Below are 16,952 nucleotides of genomic sequence, written 5' to 3'. Positions count from 1 at the left end.
TTGTGGTGCATGGATCAAAGCAGACGGTCAATTCATTCGCTACGTTTTGAGGTTTCTACCTTGGAATAATCCAAACGACTTGCCACTTTGCGAAAGTCGATGTCCGCTGCTTGGCAGGTTAAATTAAACCTTTTACTTATTTCCACCTGGAAGTGCTCTTGTGCGGGATGAGTTGAATGGATTCTCTGTCATTTCACTAGTTATACAATTACTGTTAAACTTCTAAGATGATTCTTTTATCCTGGCCAATAACAACATTCGATATAATCAACGGTCAATAGCAACCGCAATTCGTGACCGACACGTCACTCTTAGTGTGAAAGGTCTTAAGAGAAATACTCAACGGGAATCAGCAAGGACAACGTAGAACCCACACGGACCCACAAGCCCATTCGGGCAGAATCTATCCTGGCGAGTAACCGTCAGGCCGGCGGACATGGACCAATAGACCAATCCGTTTCATTAAAAATTCGGCAGCCGTTCTTAACCGTGCATAATGTGCAATATTTAGGTAAATTTTAACAACATATCCAAAGCTTGAGAGACGACCTCATGTTTAATACAAACAACATTAACACAACTGCAGCTCTATTGATTGATTGATTGATTGATTTGTCACCATAAATTACCTTCCTAGCATAGTGTATCGCAGTCACGAAGCCCACCGTATACGGAAAAGTCGTCTCTTGGAATCGCAGTTCTTTCTCTGCGATATACTGATGGTGCTGTAGTGATCGCCCTCATCTACATACATGTTAATTAGTACACTAGCCTGAGCTGCCAACAACCATAAAATGCACTGAAGAAGAGAGAGTCATCCTTATCCATTTTCTCCCGCTCTCGTTTTCTTGTGTTTCCTTGACGACCGCGCCGCGGCCCAACGCAATGCGATCGCGCGATCGTACTTTTGATAAGCGGAAATTTGACTCTCAAATTTTTCTCGTTCGCTTTCCACCTCGTTTGAGGGGTGGTAATAAATTGCGATCGCTCGTCGAAGATCGTTTCAGTTTTCGCTGGCTGGACGGTCGGTGCGGTTCTTGCTCTCCCGAGTAAACGAAGTACAGTGCAGTGTGAATTACAGTTCTAGAGAAGGATTCTGACTTAGGCTTGATAAGTGTGGTGCAGGAAAGCATTTTGGATAACAGTGAAATTGTTGAACGGATAATAATGGTTCCAGGAGGAGCAGTGTGATTTGTAATAACCAAATGTTAATTGAACAGGATTAATCTTACGTGACCTACTAAACCATGGAACGCAAATTGTTTATTTTAACCATCTCAAGTTAGTATCCTTATATGAAGTGAAATATTTTGTAATGAAAAAAAAAATTCGTCTGGGATTCGTCATCGAACAAAAATTTGCCCAAAAACGGAAGTATCAGTGCAAGTCACGACACTCAGCTGGACGCTTATCAATGAATGCAGTGATCCTCGTTCCCACAGTGTTTTTTTTCCTGCGCGCCGAAGTGCCGAAAAGATTGCAAGAACAACAACAAAACTGGCTGGCCGAGTTTCGTTTCAGCATTACATATTTGCTATCAGTGAAATTATGAACAAGTCGGCTCTCACATGCGCTGGTGACGAGACAACACGCATTACTTTGTCTTTTCAGGCTAAGTTCACGAGACAAGCGAAGAACGACACGCCTACTGCGTCACTGATAAGAGCTAGGGAGTTCTTGACTGCGGTCTCGGTCTCCGCTATCATCAGCTAGTGGCCGGGTTGCGTGTGACTCAAGTGGCGCCAATTCTGCTGTCGCGCGAGTGAAGTGCATAAACAAATACTTGTCAGTACAACTTGTGCTATGCTTCTGTTTTTTTTTGTTGACTGACTGATATTGGGGCAGGGGCCGAATCTAAGTGCATCTGAACCGTTCCTGGCACATCACTGTTTTATGATGTTTGTTTTGTTTTATTCCAATCGCAGTTCTTGCCGTTGGTCGGCACGGCAGCGCGTTCGATATATTTCCCCTAAACAATGAGATTGTCTATCGGCTCGAAACGGATGTCACTCTGGTGCCGGATTTTCAGGCACAGTCCAACTACGTCTGGACCCTCGTTGGGCAGCTGCGGGTGCAGCGCTATGAGCCGAACAGCCTTGCTGTTAAGGTAAGTCATCTTATAAAACTATTTGTAAAATGAATATGAATTTTTATATCGAGACATTTTACTTTAGAAGATCCACAAAAATTTGAATGTTGTAATCGTTTTGCAATGATTTTTTTTTCATAATTGTATAACTTTTGTTTACATACCTATATGGAAGAATAGATTTATCTTTCATAAGTTAGCGCTTTAGCAGTTTTATCACAGAGAGAAATAGGTATTGTCCGAAAATATAATTGCAAAATGAAAATAAACTGATTGATCAGTAGGATCTTTATGCTCACTGTCACTGCTCCAAAAATGACAGCCGTTCCTCTAATCTAATTTGTATTTCAAACGAATAGCTTCAATACTATTGAATTTTTTCATGTCACTTAATTTATAACTTATATTTATAACTGTGGTGAATTATGATGCAATTTGTCTCTGTAATTAGTGCAAAGCATTCAAAGCAGGCTGCGAAATAGTGAACCTCGTTACCTATACTTACATCAACAAAGCGAACGAAAGCATTGATGCTCGAGTATCACTGCGAAATCACCATAAAAAGATTTTACACAAAAATGGTTTAGAAGGTTGGGACGGTAGAGACGGACACCGTAGGGTTAGGTGTTGGGGCCACCCTAACATTCTATTATTGCGACTGGGTTCACGGACGACAATTCAACTGTCATAACCTAGACGCTGCACTGTGACAGTTCGACAGATAAGTAAACCACTAATAAATATAACCGTGACCACGAATTTTCCATGTACAGTCAACCAAAAAAGTATTCGGACAGCAGCGCATAAAATTTTCTTTTAGAAATTTTGCACAGTATTTTTGCAAAGAATGGTAACACATATTTTTTAAAACAATGTTTAACTAAAGCATATTTATATGCACAACAAAAATTCGGGGAAAAGCTTTCCGTTTTGAAGATAGGGTACATACAGTTTGAATTCCTTAAAAATGCAGCCAAAAAAGTATTCGGACAGTTAACTATTAGTTGAAACCAATGTCTTTTCTCGCTCAACTACTACCTTGTAGGACCATTTACGTTCTTGATGACCTGTTTTAATCTGTTTGGGATAAAATTAACAATTTTTCAAATATCCCTCTGTGAATTGCTGACAATTTTTTTACAAGAGCTCGGTTTAAGTCATTATGATAAGAAATCGAATGATTTCTCATTTAGAAATAAAATTATCTAAAAAGATGTTCAAAAGGGTTCAAATCTAGACTGAATGCTGATGTTTTGATAGCTCTAGGACAATTGTATGGTGCCTGCCGCTTACAATTATCCACAGTATGTTTAGTTTCAACATCCCGGTACAATATGTATGTATCGCACAATTACAATTTTGCTTTAATTTCACCTAAAATTGTTCAGATAATTGAGTTTACACTTAGTTCTATCCAAAAATATATATCTTTGGTGCCTCGGAGCTTTCCAAGCACCCCAACAAGGTATGACATCAACAACCCTTATGCAAGAATAACTAAAAGAGAAGGGTTACAAGCGAAAAATCACTCGTCAGCAAGTAAACAAGCAATGCGGTTAGTGTCATACCTTGTTGGGATGCTTGGAAAGCTCCGAGGCACCAAAGTTATATATTTTTGGATAGAACTAAATGTAAACTCAACTATCTGAATAATTTTAGGTGAAATTAAAGCAAAATTGTAATTGTGTGGTACATACATATTGTACCGGGATGTTGAATCTAAACATACTGTCGATAATTGTAAGCGGTAGGCACCATATAATTGTCCTAGAGCTACCGAAACATCAGCATTCAGTCTAGATTTGAACCCTTTTGAACATCTTTTTAGATAATCTCATTTTTAAATGAGAAATCATTCGATTTCTTATCACAATAACTTAAACCGAGCTCTTGTAAAAAAATGGTCAGCAATTCACAGAGGGATATTTGAAAAATTGTTAATTTTATCCCAAACAGATTAAAACAGGTCATCAAGAATGTAAATGGTCCTACGAGGTAGTAGATGAGCGAGAAAGGACATTTATTTCAACTAATAGTTAACTGTCCGAATACTTTTTTGGCTGCATTTTTGAAGAATTCAAACTATATGTATCCTATCTTCAAAACGGAAAACTTTTCCCCGAATTTTTGTTATGCATCTAAATATGCTTTAGTTAAACATTGTTTAAAAAATATGTGTTACCATTTTTTGCAAAAATACTGTGCAAAATTACTAAAAGAAAATTTTATGCGCTGCTGTCCGAATACTTTTTTGGTTGACTGTATCATCTTTCATAGTTTGATGATTGTAATGATAGTTTTTAAAATTCTAACTTTGTTTTACTATATAACAAATGTTCAGAAATTTGTCAAAAAACGCGAAATAGAACCAATGGAAGTGTAGTCGAAAACAGGTCAGCTGATTTTCCGAAAAGTCTCAAATGTAAGCGTTTGCCATAGATACGGTCATATAAATTATTCGTCAAATAAAGCATCAGCGTTCTGCAGAGTTGTTGTATTCTTCAATAAATACACTACTTATTTTCGTATAACTTGGGAATTTATTTCTCTGCTTGTTGTAAGTACAGTTATGGAAAATCAACTTGTGACAAAACGATATAACGATAAGTATGCGGTGCGAAGCACGAACAGTTTCAGAGTTGTAGCTACAGGGATGGTAGCATTTCCCCCTCTAAGTGAAACCTACGATGTAGTCCTCCAGACGCTTTGGTAAGCGTCTGGTCCTAACTGGTCTAGGAGCATTCCTCGATTCAGGCTGAACTGCTGCTTGAGTGAATACTGCTGAGCCAGCCTCCGACTCAAAGAATTCATCACTGTCCGATGTTTGACTATCATCCTGACGCCGATGCGCAGGAATCAAGCCGTCCGATTCTGTGGAGCGATGGTGTGCTGTATTGATGACTGTGTTAACTGAAAATGAACTGAAAACTGGAGCGTACCAGTTTTCTCCGACCTGACTGGTAATCCAGTAGCACATTATAATTCACTCCACCAATGACTTCGAATTCCACTTATTCGCGTTTGAATAGAGCTTTGCGTACACTGCAGAAGCTGCCTTCAACCTTGGATGAAGTTGATTAGACGTGTTAGCAAATACTGGGGAACGCAAGAGATCAAGCGTTGTTCGCAAAGGCCTGTCCAGCATTTCCTCTGCTGGAGACTTCCCACCAAGCGCGGCACTAGGTGTAGAGCGGTACACCTGTAAAAATGTTTGCAGTGCTTCGACTGATGGTACTCCTTCCCCTTCAACGATTTTGCGTAACGACCGTTTCATGGTGTCCACAAACCGCTCCGCCTGCCCGTTTGACTGCGGATGATACGGGGCAGTACGAATGTGGATGATTCCAAGTTCGTCACACACTTTCTTGTACTCACTGCTACCGAACTGCGTTCCATTGTCAGTAATAATGGTCGTGGCAATACCAAACATGGCGAAAGATGCCTGAAGAAATCTGATTGTAATCGACGGTGTTGTCGATCGTGTTTGAAAAATTTCAGGCCACTTGGAATACGAGTTGACAATGACCAAATAGTACATTCCGTCAAACGGACCCGCGTAATCCAAGTGAATCCGTTGTCATGGTCCATCTGCTCGTGGCAACGGTTGAGGTTGGAAATGTTGTGGTGAGTTGGCTGCACTGGCACAGGTATCACATCGACGAACAAGGTCCTGAATATCGTTGTCGATGTTCGACCAATATACAACACTTCGCGCGATAGCTTTCATCCGCTCGATGGCCTGATGACCGCGGTGAAACTGTTTTAAAATTCGCTGACTATATTTTTCCGGCACAACTACACGTTCCTCCATCATAAACACATCCATTTATCACCGAAAGAGACTCACGGCGAGCGTGAAAAGTTTTCAGCTTTGGATCTTCAACCTTTCGATGCCAGCCATCATTGATAAACTGCACTACTTGCTGAAAAATTGCGTCTCTTTTGGTAGCTGCGCTAATCATCCTGAAATTCACCGGTAGTGAAGTGAAACACTCAGCTAGACCTGCGTTAACCTCATCTTCCAGACTGATGGCTGCGATGATATACTCTTCCTCGTGCTTTTGATGATTGCTAATTAGTCGGGAGAGCAGAGCACGTCTGCATACCCGAAGTTATCTGTGGAAACGTATTCGACGTTGAAATCGTAAGCAACGATAAAGCCCAACGTTGAAGTCTATTAGCGGTATGTAGTGGAATACCCTTTTTCGACCCGAATATTTTCAGTAACGGTTGATGATCCGTCTGCAACGTGAACTTGCGTCCTAGCAGCATACGACGAAATTTGGTTACTGCGACAACTAGGGCTAATGCCTCTTTTTCCGCTTGACTATACTTCTGTTCAGTGCTGGTAAGAGTTTTCAAAGCGTACGCAATCGCTTTGAGCTGGTTGTTAGGAAAACGATGCATAATGACTGCTTCTACTCCGATCTTCGAAGCGTCGCCAGCTACAATCAGCTCTAATGATGGATTGTAGTGCGTCAGTAACAAGTCTGATTGTAATACTTTCATGATTGTGTCGAAAGCTTCCTGGCACTGTGCACTCCACACAAACTGTGAATCCTTTTTCAGGAGAGCATCGAGTGGCTCTCTGATTCAATGAATTTCCCGGACCAACTTCCCGTAGAAATTTGCTGCTCCGAGAAATGATCTAAGCTCACTGACGTCCTTTGGTTGTGGCATTTTGACAATTGAAGCCGCCTTCTCCGGATCAGGTTTAATACCGTCAGCGTCTGATTTCGGACTTGTAGAAACTACACTTTTCTGGACATAAATGGAATCCATATTCTTGAATACGACTGAAAAGTTTTTCCAGGTTACGGTTATGTTGCTCTTTGTTGACGCTGTAAACAATGAAGTCGTCGAGAAAGCAATCCCCTCCTTCCAGACCCACGATCATCTTGCTCATAAGCTGTTGGAAAGCACCAGGCAGACTCGTACCCTTCCGCCCGGCTTCCTTACTGAGACAATTGGTGCGGCCCAGTCCGAAAAATCTACTGGCGAGATAATGCCAAGCCGTTGAAGTCGATCGAGCTCATCGTCAACCCTTGGAAACTGCGTGAAAAGGTACTGGTCGTTTAGCTCTGAATACCGGTTGTGCATCAGGTTTCAGATAAAGCTTCACTTTTGTCTTTGTGCAATGACCCAACGAATCATTAAAAACTTCGGGAAAACGAGTGAGGCACCAGTTTACAGGATTATTAGCAGTAGAACGATTTACCTGATTGCAAATGCTTCTTAACGGTTTCGCCCAAACATCGCAAGCATTCATGAAATCCAGACCGAGTAAATTCAAATTTATTACCGATGTAACGTAGCAAGTTCCGCTTCGTTGCTCTTCACCGATCTGCATGGTACAGGAAAATTCTCCCAGAAGAGGCAACTGTTCACCGGACGCTGTACGTACTCTGTGTTCGGTATGAGAGAAAACTGGAGATCCACTGGAGATTTTTTCCAAATCTGCTCAGAAATAATGGTTATGTCCGAGCCACAGTCGAGTTGTTTCGCTTTTTGTTCCGCTTCTGTTGCTGTTGTGGCGGTTGCGAGCTTGTGCCTCTTTGTTTTCACCAGACGTTTTGACAGTTCTGTTGAAACAGCTTCAGTATCCCTCTCTGTGTCCTTGTCGATTGCACTGCTTACAAACATGGTTTGTATAGGAGCAATTTTTTGCAAAATGCATGGCTCCACACTGCCAACAGGGTGAACGAGGAAGATCTGTTTGTTTCGTAGCAGCTTTTGGTTGCTTACGGTGCTGCTTGTGTTGCTGAACCACTTGTACACTGGACGATGTGTTCTTTTCTACAAGCGCCGTATCATGTTTTAGGTTAGACAGTCGCTGGCATTCCGTTATGAGCACTTCGAGGTTGGTCTCCCTTCCAGCCAGGGGCTTGCGATGGGTGCCATGTTTTTGTTGCCAACATCTCAGCACATCTCGACAAGGTTGGCAGCAAATCTACCTGTCAGACGGGCGCTATTTCTTGCGTTTCTTGAAATAGCGCCCTTCGTTAAGTCGACTGTCAAACACCGTTCGTTAAGATTGGGATAGCACCCCGCTGCTTCCAGCATCTGATTCCAGCTTGGAGAGAAGGCGCGTCCTGACCTCCGTCTCCTTTGAAGATTGCACTCCGCAGACGAAAATCAGTGCTTTAAACTGGTCGATTCATAGATTCGCCAAATCAAAATCTTCGCAATAACGATTTACGACACCGGCATAGGTGACGTAATCATCAGCATCGCACTTGACCACACGAAAACATTCGTAGCGTTTTCTGAAGTGTGATTTCTGCTGACCGAATATAACTTTCAGCTTTTGGATTACCTGGTCGAAGGTAAAATCCCGTGGGTGTTGTGGTAGGAGATAATTTGTGAACTTTTCGTGAACAGGAACGATGAAAGTGATTCGACATTTGGGCAACGCTCCACTTAGAGACTGTTGGTGTTGCCGACTGTCCGGAAAGCCGCTCAAGAAGAAGTAAACGACGTGTATTTTGATCCGCCATTTGCTTCAACAGCTCTTGTGTGGGAGTTTCTGCGAATCCAGGAAAAGCATAATTATTTCCACCGCCTTCTGCCATTCTGCTACCGGGAACTGATGAAAATCTTTTAGTGCAACTTCTCGTCGCCAAATATGTTGTGTTCTTCAATACATACACTACTTATTTTCGTGTAACTTGGGAATTTATTTCTCTGCTTGTTATAAGTACAGTTATGGAAAATCAACTTGTGACAAAATATTATAACGATAAGTATGCGGTGCGAAACACGAACAGTTTCAGGGTGGTAGCAACGGTTTTGGTAACTAAGAACAATATTGATAGCAACGGATGGATATTTGATTCAGGTGCTTCTGATCGTTTTACAAATAACAAAAATTTGCTTGTAAATAAACAGGTGGCGATCGGTGTTGTCATGACCTCAATTCATATTGCCTCAATTCTTTTCGCCAATCTCTCCCTAATTCTTGAGCTATCCTCAACGTCTTCAAGATTGAACGATTCTGGCGCTCTACCTCTCTATTAATTTGAGGTCAATAAGGAATCGGATACCATACTCCTTGCAAAACACTCGAAAATCGTCGGAAGTAAACTGCGGCCCATTATCAGCTTTCAGACTATCTGGAATACCCAATCGTGAAAATATAATCATCAATTCGGTAATAGTGGCATTCGTTAATATGTCACTCATTTCTACGACTTCCATGAATCTGCTAAAATAGTCTATACACACCAGAAGATTCTCTCCGTCCGGCAGCGGACCAAGAAAATCAATGGCGATTTGCTCCCACGCACGTGTCGGTAACTCTTTCCTTACCATTGGTTCTGAGGGATTTGCTAAAGAAACCAGTGAACAACCACGGCATACTTTGCCGTATCTTTCCACGTGTTGATCGATCTTAGGCCACCAAACATTGGCACGAAGATGCCCCTTCATAATTCGAGCTCCGGGGTGCCCTTCATGTGCCAGTTGAAGGGCTTGTTGTAATTTTAGATGTACTAAAATGCGGTCATTTCTTAACATCACATCGTTCAACCTACACAGTTCGGGAAATACCATTCTGTATTCCAAAGGTACCTCGTTAGCTCTCTCACAATCCAGAGCTTGAAATATTTATTGGATTTGAGGGTCCTCACGACTGGCATTTTCAAAGTCGTCCCATTTTAGACCGGTTGCATAAACGGCTGAGTTGACAATTTCGCGAACCATCAACTCTTCGGCTTTGTCAAATGCTTTCGGAGGATCTGTTGAAAGTCTTGAAAGTACGTCAGCTATGTTTTGCGTCTCGGAAATATGTATGATCCTGTACTGGAAGCTCTGCAGACGTAGCACCCAGCGCTCAATTCGAGCACACGTACGCGATGTAGATTAAAAAAGAAAAGTAAGTGCCTTACAGTCTGTTAATAGATTGAACTCTCTGCCAATTAAGTAATTCTGAAAACGTTCTACGCTCCACACCAGTGCAAGTACCTCCTTCTCAGTTTGACAGTACCGACGTTCAGTATCTGTCAGAGATTTTCACCCCTATTCTGTAATTCGAACGGATGGGTTTTTCGAGCGAAACTGGATGGCATTCTTCAATCCGCCAGCAAAACAACTCGTTCGAAACAAGTCGAACAAAATAAGACCCGTTCGAAATACAGAATAAGGGTATTTGACGCAAAATATACGACTCGTGACTCATCCGTAGCATTTGTTTTAATTAAGACTGCCCCCAATGCATGAGGACTAGCATCGGCCATAACGGATGTTTCGTCCTCTGGTTTGAAAAACCGTAAGCAATTCGCATTAGAAATACTGGCTTTTATTTCATTAAAAGCCTTTTCCTCTTTTTATCCCCAGCAGAATTTAGTGCCTTTCCGCATAAGATTTCGAAGGGGGTCGTCCATAGTTGCCAAATTGGGTACAAACTTACCGATATAATTGTCAAGTCCAAGAAAACTTCGCACTTCACTGTCGTTATTTGCCCGTCGAAACGTAGCTACTGCATTTTGCTTTGCCGTTGAAGGAAGAATGCCTTTTTCATTTATCCGGTAACCCAGAAACTCCAATTCTGTTGTCCACAATCGACATTTTTCTTGTTTCAGTACCACACCACTTTCATTCAACCTGTTCATGACCTAAAACCAAACAATTTACAAAGTAAAAGAAACAATATTTATGGTAAATGATATCTTTATTAATTTTATGCAATGAAATATGCGCTCTTATACCTTCGATAGCCGTTCGTCACGCTCCTCAAGAGTACTCCCCTCAACTCCAATGTCGTCTAAATACCAATAAGTACCATCACAATCGGCCAGCAATTCATCCATAGTACGCTGGAATATTTCTGGCGCCGACACCAAACCGAGCCATCGAGCCATCTAGCACGTTGAGCCCCTTTATTCCTGGTGCCGGTAGGGTTCCTGAAGAGAACGTATTTCACTGCACAGTCGTCCGGCATCCTTGCGACGTGGTCGGCCCACACTAGTCTGCCAACTATCGCCAGGTGTCGTGTCCCCAGTTCTTCTAGGACTCCCTCAAGGTGGTGTTTCCAGCCATTTTCTAAAGCGAACTTGGGTTGTGCACGAAAACGAAAATCAAACTAGAACTCAGTACCGGTATTTCGCCTCAAATGTATAGCGCTGTGGATGACGAGCTGGACAAGTTGGAGTGCTCCAAACTTCTCACTTGAACTGATTTTTCGAAGTGGGCGTCCCGATCGTAGTCGTTCCCAAGGCCAACGACAACTTCCGAACACGCAGGAATTACCCGCTTCCGTTGCCGCAAGCCGTTTTCGCCATGCTAAGCAACTGTGCCGTCTTCAGCCAAATCGACCTATCTGATGCTTTTCTCCAGGTGAAAATCTACTAAGATACATAGCCAAGACCTTCTCGCCATCAATGCCCACCGAGGATTGTATCGCAACAACCCTCTTCATCGTCTGGGTTGAGAAGTGTATACATTCGTTTAACGGCAAATGAAATATTTGGGCTACCTGCTCGATGGTCACGGCCTAACAGCCGTCTAACAAGCTTGATCCAGCAACCCAACGATACCAACGATGCCCAGACATACATGACGCTGGGCGGTATTAACTGGCAGGGGACCGGGTACTTTACGTTCCCCATCAAGGAGGTAAGTGATGACGACATATAGCCCTTTCGCACCAAGTTCCTGAAGAAGGTCGTTCTGTGACTGACAATCAGCTGCCAAGCTGCTCCTTTGAGGTTAGCAATGAACGGGGAGATATACAGTACGAAGTTGCCGCTTTCATTAGGAAGTATCACACGAAGGAGAGGATGTGGGCTTTTTACAGGACCTTACCTCGGCTCATTATGCCAAGAGATCACTGGAAGAGGAGAATCAGAAGAAGATAAACGTTGCACCGAAGACCGCTAAACCTTCCAACGTAGCCCAGCTGCCACAGATAGAAAATTTTTGGATGAACTTCAAACGGAGGATCTTCTCCAAAAATTTCGTTGCCAAAACGGAGAAACTGTAACCGCCAAGGCCGCGAAAGAGCTGAAGAACATGCCAATATGTGTCATTTTAGAAGCACTTTGTAGAAGGCTTAATAAACGTAGAATTCAAGGAAAATTTGTTCCATTGAATTGGCTAGTAGGTTTTTGTCCGAAATTACTCCATTTTTTCAATGTTCAAACCTGTTTTAAATGATGAAATTGAAATTTGTTTTATCATATGCAAAAATCAGGTTATGAAATAAAAGATGCATACTAATACAACCCAACCATTTTTCACTATTTCCTACAACAACAGATCGACTTGGACGACGGCAGCTTCTCGCACCAGAACAACGTGACCGCCCTGCTCGAACCGTTTCGGGTGGCCATCGCGAACGATAGCTCCGTGCTGAGTGTCCTGTTCAAGGCGGACGAACCGATCTGGTCGGCCAACATCAAACGGGCGGTGGCATCGCTTCTGCAGGCACACGGCGACAGTCCCGGGGCGTACGTCGTTGACGAGCAGGGCATCTTCGGTACCTGCCCGACCGAGTACTTTGTGGTGAATAAGTCCAACGTGTTTGAAATTTCCAAAACCTACGATATGGGACGGTGCAATATCTACCCGGGAGCGATCTATCTGACCAGAAGCAACATTCCTCTGAACATCTGTATGGCAAACAAGCAGAATCAGGCGATGACTTCCCGAATCGCGAACTACAAGCTAAAGAAGGTGGAACCATACCGGTACATGCTGCTGGAGATGGACGGAACCATGCGAACTAATGTGCGCACATTCGAATCGTACTACCCACAGTTTTTATACACCAAGGTGCAGATAAAATATGACCACCACACTATTATCGTAGATCCGTTTAATGTAGTTGAGGGCATGTCGCTACTGTTCAGTTCGATTTTGTTTGTGAGTCCAGAAGCGGAAGCGACCGGAGGTCGCAGTCCTAGATCCCAGGAAAATTTAGTCAAGAAAACAGCCGCTCTACTGAGTACCCTAGCGGACAATTTGGAATCGATTGACTCGAAGCTGAAGGAGCCGTACGATGAGACGGTGTCGGAAATCATCCGCCTAATGGGAACGATGGATCTGGCGACACTGAAGCTGCTGTTCGATGAAATTGACCTGGGAACCTCGTACCGGCAGGAAACCGCTAGGAACATTTTGCTGGAAATCATTCCACGTACCGGAACGTCACCGACGATCCTGTTGACTCGTGATTTGATTATTAATCAGCAAGTTAATCCAACAACCGCCGTGCAGTTGTTGATTTCGTTGCCTTTCTATATGGCCGAGCCGTCGTACGAGTTGGTGAAAGAATGTGAAGCCTTTCTTAGCTTTGGTGCTGATCGTCCGGACATCAAACATGCGGCTGTCCTTAGCTATGCGACTATGATCTACAATACTTTTGTGGCGGGGAAAATGACTGCCGATTTGTTTGAGAAATATGTCAAAATTTACTTCGATATGTTTTTGAGTAAGTCAGACTAAAAATTAATGACGGCGAATAGTTAACAATGTTTTCGTTTTCAACAGACAGTTTCGAGTACGAACAGCAGATGCTCTACCTGGAAGCTCTTGGCAATCTACAGCTGGAAAACGTGGCCGAGTATCTGGATCCGATCATCAAAGCCGACTACGCACAGAACACGGACATCCGCTTTCTGGCCATGTGGGCTACCATGCCGACGGCTCATCTGCGACCGAATCAAGTGTACGAAACGTATTGGCCGATTTTTCACTCCAAAACTAGCCCGCTGCAGTTACGGGTGGCAGCCTTCACGATGCTGCTCGTGTCCAACCCAACACCGGGCCGTCTGCTGGGTTTGTACAGCGTCATCAAAACGGAAAACGATCCACATATGATCAACTTCTATCGGACGACGGTGCTTAGCATTTCCGAGACCACTTATCCGTGTTATCAGCATTTGTAAGTTCTGATTTTCTGAAAGTATTTATCCTAATCAGTTACAACTGGCCTGGTATTCTAAAACCATTAAAAATGTGTTATTTTTTGTTTTATTTTTAATTTAATTTCTTTAGGAAACAACTGCTAGCCTACATGACGCGACAGCTGCCCAAGGCTCCACTGTCCAAGTACTGGGTCACCGGTAACTATCTGTTCGACTACAGAGATCGCAAGTTTCACATCGGTTCGATGCTGCAAGCGATCCTGATCGGAAGCCACAAAACCGATCTGCCGATGGTTCTCTACGTTAAGTTCGATACGGAAGCTCTCGGCCGTTTCACCGGACAGCTAGGGGTAAGATGAAAATATTTTTGTTTGTCAGATAATAAGCATCGTAGGTTTTGCTGCCTTATCACGGGGGGAGAAACATTTCAAGTCTTAGGGATGGTATCTTGAAAATCAACAGCAAACCATTCTTCTATTTTACGGATGGCTTTTAAAGAACTCTCAACGCACTTTAGAACGATAATATAATTTCTACGGTAAGTTACTCATACACCGCTCTTCGAATCTGTACCAGTATTGGAGTTCCATACAGTCATAGTACGTCTGAACGGTTTGGATAGTCAAACATTGTCGACATAAAATTACCTACAACCAGGTGGATGACGAACTGATAGTTTACTTACAAAAAAGCTGGAACAGTGGTCCAAGTTTGCTTCCCTGTAGTACGCAAAGTGAGTTTGAATACTCGCATCCGATCTACACGCCCAACATACAATATTTAATTTATTAATACTGGTCTTCGAAGGTATCGTACAGACAGTTCTAATATATACTAATTCTAAGTTTAAAAGTAGTTCGTGTCACATTATAGTCAAAACAGTCAGATACAACATTAAACTCACGACAACACACATCAATAGGATTATTCCTGGCAAACTACGTATTAGGGCGCAACGGTGCTCGTAGGGAGGCAAACCAGGGGGCTGATATGACGTCATATTTTCGTTGCTCACATGGAAAAGGCGGCAAACGCAAAACGATTTCACAAAACAAATTTAACTAACCATTTTCACAGTTTCACAAATTTCGAATCAATTGCCTGCCTGGCATTGGCTATGTGATGTTAAAACCTTGGCTAAAATCGAACTAAAACTAACAAAATTCAACAATTCACACATCCGACTCAGTTGTCAGCTTGAGCCCATCTATGAAGCTGTCAGCTTGGGCCCGTTCTATGTTGGCTACGTTTTTTGTACAGGTTGGTATAGCAAGTGTCAATCCCGTGAGGCAAACGGACTGAGTCATTCCAAGGCACCATTTGAAGAGCGCACCGGATGAAATTACGCTGGATTCGTTCGATCCGGTTGATTTGAACTGCATGGTAGGGCACCCATACAAGCACGCCGTACTCAAGAATACTGCGCACAATCGTACAGTAGAGGGACTTTAGGCAGTAGACACCCTGGAACTGCTGTGTATTCCGTTTGATAAAGCCTAGTACAGCATAAGCTTTAGCAGTAGCAACTGCGACCTGCTGCGCAAAACAAAGTTTGCTATCCAGAAGAATGCCCAAATCTTTTACGGTGTCGGTCCGGGTGATACTGGCTGTTTCCATCTTATAGTCGAACGAAGTGATCTGTCTATTTTTGCAGAATGAGATAACATTACATTTCTGCACATTCACCTCCATTCCGTTCAGAATGCACCTAGTGATGTCCGAAATATTCAATTATTCGACTACCGATTAATCGGCGAGCGTTGTCTGCACTAATCGATTAATTCAACTATTCGTGCTAGTGGTATTCGATTAGAAATATTCGAATATTTTTTTAATTAATTCGATTAATCGAACGATTATGAACGATTAGCGGCCATTATTCGGGGATTATTCGCATTCATATTATTTCCTTTGAACTATTCGATTAATTCAACTACTCGTGCTGGCAGTATTCGATTAAAAATTATTCGAATATTTTTATAATTATTCGATTAGTTGAATTAATCGAACGATTAACGGACATCACTAAATGCACCAATTTAGTAACGAATCAATGTCAGATTGTAAGGCACAGTAATCAACTCTCGAAGATATTACACGGTAGAACTTCAGGTCGTCGGCAAACATAGGGCCCTATTCTGTAAGTCACGTCGAGTGTCACTTTGCTCGACTAGTCGACTTTTGGTATTATGTAAGTCACAGGCGACCCGATTTTGTCGAGTAACTCGACTGAGTCCACCGCCAAAAAGCTAGTGACTAAACGGTTAGCAAGTGACGCCTGAGCTAGCTTTGTTTTGGTCGTGCATTGAACCGCTATGCTGCCCGTTCTTCTTGCACTCGACACTCGACAGTGACTGAGTCGAGCCGAGTTGCTCGACGTGACTTACAGAATAGAGCCCATACTCTTAGGGGATACAATTGTAGAGCCCAAATCGTTCACTAAAAGAATAAATAGCAATGGACCCAGATGGCTTCCTTGGGGCAAACCTGATTGCATTTCAAATGGAGGGGAACTGGCTCCCTTTACACGCACAAACGCATTCCGACCAGTAAGGTATGATGATATCCACCGTGTGTGCCACACAGGAAATCCCATTCTGTCTAGCTTCGTTACTATTAACAGGTGCACCACCCTATCAAAAGTTTTAGCAAAATCAACATAAATCGCATCGATTTGCTGTCGCTTTTCAAGCGCTCTCGTCAGTGTTGAAACATACGCCATCAAGTTTGTGATCGTCGAACGTTTTTTCACGAATCCATGCTGCCATTCCGAGATAATATGATAAAGCTTCGGGTAAAGCGAATCCTGGATAAGACTTTTAAAAACCTTTGGTAAACAACTAAGAATCGAGATACCGCGGTAGTTCGTAACGTCATGGGTACTCCCTGCTTTAATATGTCAAAATATGTTAAAAAGAATTGATAGTCACTTGTAAAACGATAGTCTTGAAAACCATTATGGATTCGTTGTTGCTGTGCATCTTTGAAATGCGGGCAGA

General features: G+C 42.7%; 1 protein-coding gene across 1 annotated transcript in view; it reads left to right on the top strand.

Moving 5' to 3' along the window:
- The first annotated feature begins 1,068 nt into the window (after positions 1–1,068).
- Positions 1,069–16,952, top strand: part of LOC128744549 (vitellogenin-4) — a 29,189-nt gene continuing 13,305 nt past the window's right edge. The window contains exons 1-5 of the mRNA XM_053841630.1: positions 1,069–1,281; positions 1,926–2,107; positions 12,344–13,517; positions 13,577–13,970; positions 14,084–14,303. Of these exons, the coding sequence (XP_053697605.1) occupies positions 1,248–1,281; positions 1,926–2,107; positions 12,344–13,517; positions 13,577–13,970; positions 14,084–14,303 (2,004 nt within the window). The 5' untranslated portion in view covers positions 1,069–1,247. The remainder of the gene's footprint in view (positions 1,282–1,925; positions 2,108–12,343; positions 13,518–13,576; positions 13,971–14,083; positions 14,304–16,952) is intronic.

This window comes from Sabethes cyaneus, chromosome 3 (assembly GCF_943734655.1).
Source record: "Sabethes cyaneus chromosome 3, idSabCyanKW18_F2, whole genome shotgun sequence".
In the NCBI taxonomy this organism is placed as follows: Eukaryota; Metazoa; Arthropoda; class Insecta; order Diptera; family Culicidae; genus Sabethes; species Sabethes cyaneus.
The sequence above is the reverse complement of the archived record's forward strand: the minus strand, read 5'-3'. Positions and strand labels throughout refer to the sequence as shown.